The sequence below is a fragment of the Cajanus cajan genome, chromosome 6, assembly GCF_000230855.2.
Source record: "Cajanus cajan strain Asha chromosome 6, NIPB_CcT2T_4, whole genome shotgun sequence".
NCBI lineage: Eukaryota > Viridiplantae > Streptophyta > Magnoliopsida > Fabales > Fabaceae > Cajanus > Cajanus cajan.
The window spans coordinates 2279148-2288215 of record NC_138522.1 but is presented as its reverse complement, the minus strand read 5'-3'; the positions used below and the strand labels follow the sequence as shown (position 1 = coordinate 2288215).

The 9068-nt window shown below is 32.7% G+C and overlaps 1 protein-coding gene across 1 annotated transcript; it reads right to left on the bottom strand.

The window, feature by feature from the left end:
• Positions 1–2731: 2731 nt before the first annotated feature.
• Positions 2732–4409, bottom strand: LOC109789143 (U-box domain-containing protein 27). The gene has a single exon (XM_020348032.3). It carries the CDS (start codon positions 4203–4205, stop codon positions 3015–3017), a length of 1191 nt encoding a protein of 396 aa, XP_020203621.1. The 5' UTR covers positions 4206–4409; the 3' UTR covers positions 2732–3014.
• Positions 4410–9068: the final 4659 nt, after the last annotated feature.

Genomic DNA, 9068 nt, shown 5'->3' with positions numbered 1-9068 from the left:
TCAAATTCTTTACTAAATAAAGCACATCTTGTGTGAGGGTGGTGTTGCTAACTAGTATGCTAACCCACTGGATTTTTAAAACACAAATCATCAATGAATTAAAATTGAATGCCTAAAATGGGATTATGGTTGCAACTTGCAAAGGCCCTTAGGCATAGGCTCTTCAATGATGTTCTTAGATCATGGAGGCTAGTCGCATGAGCGTAATCATCTGTCATTGATAACAGCAAGAATAATGGGCGTTTGGTATGTACTGTTGATATTATTATTTGACGATCAAACCCGGCTATAGAAAGACATTCTATGGTAATTACTTATAATTAGGATATAAACATGCATGTGGTGGAAGCAAGACTTATATTTTAAGCATGCGATGCAATTATGAAAATAATAATGTTTGCACGTAGATACATGATTTTTTGTTTGAGGAATGTTATTTATAATTCAACTTATTGGATTACTATTTAATTTCCTATCTCGCATGTCACCTCACTAATAAGAAGGTTGTAATTTATGGCAGTCTAGTAAATATTTTGTTTGTGTAAGAAGTATATGTCGTTGAGACCTATATCAAAAGAAATTGAATAATAATAAAAGCTCATGAATTTAAAACAAATCAATAAATTATCAATTAGTTTAGGCTACGTCACCTTTTTTTTTTCTTCCTCTAGAAATAAACTTGGAAAAACTTTTAGAAAAATATTAATGATACACTTTCTCTCATTAATTGGCAGGAAAAGAATTATATCTTATATTTTAAATTTGAAGAATAAAAATAAATTTATTCTAAATTTGAGAGAATAAAATTATGTTTAATCTAAATTCATTTAATAATACGTTGAGTCGCACTGCTTATTAATATTGTCATCCATACCAACGATGTCCTGTAGACGATCTGATGCCACCTTGGCTTCCCTTCTTACTTCTGATCGCTGGGTTTCCTTTGAAATTATAAAATCAAATTTCAAAATTGTGTTTATAAAAAGTCTTCAATAAAAAAACATAAATATATAAACGGTCATGTAACTTGCTATTCACAAGTCACAACCATTATGTCATGAAATGATGATACATGATTAATTTATCAAATTAATTTTTGAAATTATGAACACAATTAAATTAATAATACTACAATTTAGTGTTTTTAAGAATTAAACTTTATGTTTATAATTTAAAAAATTAAATTAATCAGCCCTAATAATTTAAGATTTTGTAATTTTTTTTGTCCTATCATAAATATCATCAACTCATTAAATAAAAAGCTAACTCAACTAATTTTTCACCGTTCAGTGAGATAAAAAATTTAAGATTTATAATGTTACATATAATATATTTTTATTACAATATTTATCTGATCTCATATTTTTGTCTCTCTTAAAATTATACAAAATTGAAGTAAGAATAAATGAAATTAGTGAATGGCAAGTCCACCAAACGCATCTAGCAATTTCCATGTCCCATTGAAGATGATGAGTACTTACGGTACACGGTGGAGTGCTACGTGTCATGGATGCCGTAAAGGAAAAGGAGGGGAAGACGAGTATGCACACAACCTCATTAACTTGGGAACGAGGACGAGCAAGAGAGAAATTTATTGTTTGAGATTAGGGACAGGAGGAAATATTTAGTATTGGATTTAATGTCTTTAAACCCGATCCAACCAACCCAACTGTCTAGGAGGAATCAATGGTTACTTATACCTATTAACATACATTAAGGTACGAAAATGAATCTATTTTCACTAGGGGAGAAACCAAATAAGACGTTTAAAATTCGGAGAATCTTACGCATATAGATTAGGTGCATTACAAGTATTACACCAACTAACTAAATTTAATTTATGCACCGCCATAAGTGATTGGTTAGGTGCATCTGTAGTTTTCCTTAAAATAAAGGAGAAAAATGAAAGGTGGAAACATATAATGCATTATTTATTCTAGTCTACATCAGTAGCGTGCATTTGTATTCGGCGGGTCAGAAGTAAAATTAATGGAGCATACAATTAATAACTTTATCACAATTGACAAACTATAGTATTTGATGTAGATCTGGTAAACTATAGGGACACTTTTTCTCAAGATTATGGACCGGCTAATTATTTAATGAAGATTTAAGAAATCTGATAAGCTTATTTTAACTTTGATAATGGAGGGTGGGCATTGTCTAGGGCCCTATTTTGCATGTATACCGTAGGGATTGGAGTGGTCAAACCCATAATCGTGTCTCCCTCTCCATTTCTTTTTCAATTGGGATTCCCATCCTTTTCATTCCTTTCTAGTTTTAATTCAAAGACAAAGTTCCCGTTACAGTCAGCAAAGCAACCCCATTTCAGCATTTTGCGCCACTCTGTCTCTTTCTTTCTCAACATTTTGTTTGCTTTATGTGCATTTAATTAAAATCCAAACCCTAGGTCACTTCACTTTACTTCCCTCCCGTAACTTCATATATACACGCACAATTCCGGAATCTCGCTGTTCTATATTCTATATCACTAGAAATGCAGGTGCAGTGTATTCACATTAGCTCCAAATGAATTGGTTTTGATACAAGTAATTAAAATAACGATAGCACCCAATTAAGGTTTGAATTCTTGGTGATATGGATATATATATACAGACAGCAACCACAGTCTTATTTTATTCAAACGAGGAAAAGGTGTTGGGCCCACTCCGTTAGTTGCCGTATAATTCTTACTTTGGCTAAAGTGAGAAAAGATACTGTACAAGTTGAATTAAACAAAAAGCAAGTAAGTAATTAGTTTGATAATTGTAAATTAGTGTGATTCATTGTCGACCCAAAAACCAAGCACACAGTAAAAGGATGATATATCCTTCTGGAGAATTGACACAAAACGTACTGCAACGAAATTGGCAATGGTCTGAGGTGTTGGATTATTGGAAACGTGAAGAGAGTGTAAGAAAGTGATAAGATGAAATTTAGGGTGATGTTGAATAGTGTATGTATGGACAAACAAAATTGGGTGTGATTTACAAGCGTTAAAATAGAATAAGGTGTCAGAAGGGCATGATATGAGTGGTTTTGGTGTCGTAGCAAGAGAGGCAGGACTTGGAGTTAACCCGGAAGATCTTGAGCAAATCGGTGCACATTTGGCGCACGTGGGGCGCGCAATTGCTCTGCATCAGCAACAGAATCTTGGTCAAGCCATTGGCCTGCGTCACCGCCTCCTGCGCCTTGCGATCGCGGAAGAGGTAACACACGCTCCACAGCGTCGTCACCGCGTGCTCCGTCGCCGCGCTCGACACCTTCAGAACCTTGCTCAGCACCGCCGCCACGCACGCCGCCTCCTCGCATATCTCCCTCCTCCCCTCCCTCGTCGCCGACGCCGTCTCCACCACCTTCAGCACCTTCTCCACCGCCGCCGCGCCCAAATTCGCCTCCGTCAACAGCCTCGACATCGCCCTCACCGCGCCCAGCCTCACCAGCTTCGACTTGCTCCGCTTGGGCGTCGAGACCGCCACCAAAGCCGCCAGAGCGTTCTCGATTACCTCCGGATCTTTCTCCGGCGCCGCCAATTTCAGCAACTCCGCCAGCACGCCTTCCTTCTCCGCGATTAACAGCTTCGCCTCCGCGTCCGCCGCGACGAACTGCAGAATCCTAGCCGCGGCGATTTTCGACTCGGAGCTTCCTCGTTGCAGAACGAGAAGCAGAGAATCCAATCCGTGCTTGTTTCCTTTGAGCATAGAGTTTCTGAATCCGTCGCGATCTTCGATGCTGTCCAGAAGCAAAGCTAACAGGACGAGGAGTTGTTGGAGAAAGTCAACACAGGTCCCGGTGACATTGTGGAGGAGTTGATCGACGAAGCCTTCCGTTTTGGCGAGGAGGAGTTTGTTGTGGTGAGAGTGTTGGGCGAAGTGACGCAGCTTGGCGAGCGAAGAGAGGCTTAGGGATTGGGTTTGGGTTTGTAAGTCAGATAGGGTTGCGAGTGGTTGGGGGCGGTGAAGCGAATCGGACCAGATCTGGATGAGGCTGTGTAGGGTTCGGTTGGGGAGCAAGTCCTTGGTTTGGAGGAGTTGCATGGTGGCGGGGCAGGTGTTGTTGCCGGCGTCGAGCCAGCGTTGGATGCTGGAGCGGTCGTAGGTGACTCCGGTGCAGAGGCTGACAGGGGATTTCATGACGTCGAGGGAGATGGGGCACTTGAAGAAGGTTGGAACGGTTATGCAGAGGTCGTCTCTGAGTCTCACCATGGCTGAGTGAGGAAGAGAAAGGGAGTGGGGTGTTTAAACTTTAAAGATGGAATGGAATTGGAAGAGTCAAAGGTGGTGGAGATGGCATTGGGCCACACGTGCAGGGACTAAATAAATCTCTATCATCACCCCAACGTGGGATGCCGGGGACCACTAACCAATCACCCTTTCTGCATTTCACTCTTTGCTTTCACATTCACTTTTTTCTTATACTGTTTACTATTTTATCAATTCCTTACACACTGTCTCTTAACTTAACTATCAATGTTCTTAAGTACAGTAATAAAGACTGAACAGCGTACCGACTGTAATTTATCAACTTCTACGTTGTCCCCAAGTCAACTTTAATTTCAACTATCATACCTCATTAATACCTACTCATATTGCTTTCCACATTTTTCTACCTATCAATTCTATTTATTCATCATAACTATTCACTTCTTATCTGTTGCATTCAATCAATTCACTCCTTAAATTATGCTTTTCACACCTTTTTTTTTTCAGCCAAAAGAAACTAGAACATTATTTCTAAGGGTATCACAAGTCACAACCCTTTTACACGTTACATTTAATTAAATTAAAATAAAACACTATTTAATCATCTTTCTATAGAAACGTTACCAAGATCTGAATTTTATTAAATTAAATACATATTTTAAGTTAGATACTTCATTTTGAAAAATGATTCTTTTTTTATACAACCATAAAGATGGAATCGAGACAAATCAAACAAAACGATACCATTTCTATTTATCTGCCTTTCACTCTTATGTACAGCTACATTATATTAAATTTTCTTATGTACACACTTCTTACGTTGACCTTTTTGCGAAATTACGTCATCTTTGTTGAAAAAATACGTCTCACTGTAAGAAATATAGTTTACTAATAAGGGGTCTGTATACTGCAAAATTGTTTTGATAATGTACTGCATGTATTGACTGTTTGCATATTTATTTATTTATTTAGAAAAATGACGGATACGAATGAGTTATATATGTCCCCTCACGAGTCATGACTCATTATGTCTTTTTCTTTTTTGGCCCCGTGGGGGTTCTTTAATTTGACTCATTATGTTTTACAGTGTCATTATGGCACCGAAAGCAGTTCTTTAGCACAATTCTTACTCCCACCAAGAACTAGTCATTATCATCTTTCTCTCTTCTCTTATTAACTTTTTCTTTCGTGTTTTACGGATAAAAACTCAGCTTGGTAAGTTACAACTAGCCCTACTTTCACGCAAGAAACTGTAGGTAAAGAACGTTCACGTGCTCTACATAACTAAACCACCCCCAAAACAGATCAAAATAAATGTAATGTAATAAAGAAAAAAGATAGCTGGAAAAAACAAAATACGTACTCTTACATTATTAATTTTAGGATAGGGATTCTTTAATCTTTCGTATCAGAACTGATGATGAATTACGTGCATTAAGTGGTGTTTAATTGGTAGCGTAGAAGCAGCTGATTCGTGATGCAAATCTCAAAGACTCGAATTACTTAGATTTGCATGACAATGATATGAGAGTTCTTCGGCGCGTGCAATATTTTCAACGACGTGGACTTCTATCGTGAAATTTGACCAAACCTAACAAGCTTCCGTTTTCATCTTTTGCAACTTTGTTTGGATGATTCTCTTTTCGTTTTCTATCTATCATTTTAAGTGAATCCTCGGTATCGGTTTAGCGGTAGAAATTAAGTTAGGATAGTATTTCATATATATTATTGTTTATTTCTCTTATCTAAATATTATTGAAAATAAAAACGAAAAGTATTTTTGTCTTTATATATGCTATCAAATGTTGTCAAAGGTTTACCACTAGGCTAAAAACTATAGCTGATAGTCAGGACGCAACTTTTTTTACTTAAGAACGCAGCAGCCCAAACATCATGATTTGACAATGACTTGACCCACCTAACCTCCGCCACGAGACAATTGATGCAACCCGCAACAATATATTTTATCTATGATTTTAGTATGTGTCTGAAATAAATTTGTTGGGAGGGACATCTTAAACGATCTCATCATTTCGATCTTCGTATCTAATGGAATTAATCATCAACTTTCAACAAGAGGTAACCTTAGACAGCAAAAAGAAAAAGGATAATGATGAGAATGAGAAATGCACTGGTTACACATTTTCTAATACAATCATTTTGATTGGTTGAATTTTATTAAAAAAATATAATTTAGTGAGTTTTATACTTTATTTAATAATTTTTTTTGTAATATTTAATAATTTAACCGATGAAAATGTATATATTAATTAAAAGTATATTTTTCTCTCTTACAACTTACTTTCACTCTATTTTTCCCTATCTATCTCTATTTTTCATTTCTATTCATCACGTCATATATTATAGAAAAATACTAACAATATATCCTGTGACCCAGTAATTTAAACATATTATTTTTAATCGATTAAAATTTATTAAAAAATTTAAAATTTTGTGAATCTTACCTCTTATTTAATGTCACTCTCATGCTTTTATAATTTTTAATAAATTATAATCAATAAAAATATGTGTGTTAATAACACTCCTCTATATTATATCTATCACTTTTTATTTACACTTTTTTTCCTTGTCTAAATCTCTCTTATTTCCATTTCAATCCAACTTAAATAGGACGCGATTAACATTTTTCACTATCATAATAAGATGAAGGAATATTTTTAATAATTAAAAATATATATAAAAAAGTTATACACCAATAATGAAAATAATTAATTTTATACTTTTATTTAATCATAATTAAATGACTATAATTGAAAAATTTATTAATTTTTATAATAAATAACTAAAAAGTGATATAAACAGTTATTTGTAATCGATAATAACTATATGTAAAATATTTTAGACTATGATGTATAATCATTATCCTTTCAAAAATATATAATTATTTCTAATAAGTTAATATTACTTATCATGTAATTCTTGATTTTTTAAAGGTAAAAATCTTATTTTGGTCCCTTATATTAATTATTTATTTTAATTTAATCCCACTTTTATTTTTGGTCTCAATTGGGTCCTAAACTAATTAATTGATTTCAATTTAGTCCCAAATTAATTAATTGGCTTCAATGTGGAACTTCCGTCCAAATTATTTAAACGAAGTTAATTTTTGGCCACGTGGATACCACGTAGATGGATACGTAGATGCCACGTGGATGACCAATTTTTTTGAAAACACCTGGACCCAGAACGACCCGTTTTGGTTTCAGAACGGACCGTTATGATTTCACTTTTGGTGTGTTAATTTTGCAACTGAAACGGGCCGTTCCAGATGTAAAAATTAACACACCACCAGTTCTGAAACTAGAACGGCCCGTTCCAAAACTGAGAATATAATATTCTTGACTTAATTGTGTTTTTTATCGCTCAAGTATTATAATTATGCAATTTTGATCCCTAAGGTTTTAATTGAGTAATTTCAGTCCTTAAAAGATTACAGTTGTGTAATTTTAGTCTCACAATTTTTAATTGAACAATTTTAATCTCTCAAATATCATATTGTGCAATTTTAGTCTTTCTCATTAAAAATTTAATAATTTTAAAATTTTAATATATATATATATAATGTTTTAAAACTATATAATTGTTTGCTTATTTAAATTAACGTATATTATAATTTTTTTAATGTATCAAATGATATATATATATATATATATATTTATTATTACTAAATAAATAAAATTTATATATTATTAGTATTTTAATATTATTGATAAATTAATATCAATAATATATTTACTATATTTATAAATAAACTAATAATTTGATAAATATAACTTAATATATATTAATATACTTTTACAAAAATATAAATATATAAGATCAGATATATATTTCTAATTAATATACTTATATTTTTGTAAAATTATATTAATATATAACAAGTTATATTTATCAAATTATTAGTTTATCTATAAATATATTAATAATATTATTGATATAATATCGAAAATTATAATATACGTTAATTTGAATAGATAAATAATTGTTTAATTTTAAAACATTATATATATATATATTAAAATTATTAATTTTTAATGGGAGAAACTAAAATCGTACTATTATGATATTCGAGGGACTAAAATTGTTCAATTAAAAATTGAAGGACCAAAATCGCGCAATTGCAATTCTTTAAAGACTAAAATTACCCAATTAAAATCTTGGGGATCAAAACTGCACAATTGTAATACTTGAGGGATACAATTAAACCAATATTATTTATTAATTTTATTAAAAAATATAATAATTTTGAAAAATATTTTTTTATGGTAAAAATTTTAAAATTACTTATTTTTATAAAATACAATTGTCTTATAAATAGAGTAATCAAATTTTCTTTTTCTCTTTCTGTTTGAAGAAATATTTAAGTATCACTTTATAATTTTTTGCAACTTATTTAAAATTAGAGGAATAAAATGATAAAAATTAATAAGATAAACATAATAAAATAAAATATAAAAAAATATATTAATATATTTATTTTATTAGATATAATAACATAATTAAAATATAATTAATAATATATATTTTATAAAATTATTAATATTTTATATATAAAAAAAGGATGAAACCGGAATGGCCCGTTCTGAAACCGGAACCGGCCGTTCTGGTTGCACTTTTGGTGTGTTAATTTCACACCTGGAACGGGCCGTTCCGGATGCAAAATTAACGCACCAAAAGTGAAATCAGAACGGCCCGTTCCGGTTTAAGAACGGGCCGTTCTGGGTCCAGGTGTTTTAAAAAAATTGTCACGTGGCATCCACGTATGCATATACGTGGCATCTACGTGGCCAAAAGTTAACTCCGTTTAAATAATTTGGACGGAAGTCCTACATTGAAACTAATTAA

What these genes read in the sequence shown, in the direction of transcription:
- LOC109789143 (XM_020348032.3), bottom strand. Translation starts at nt 4,205, where the DNA reads ATGGTGAGACTCAGAGACGACCTCTGCATAACCGTTCCAACCTTCTTC.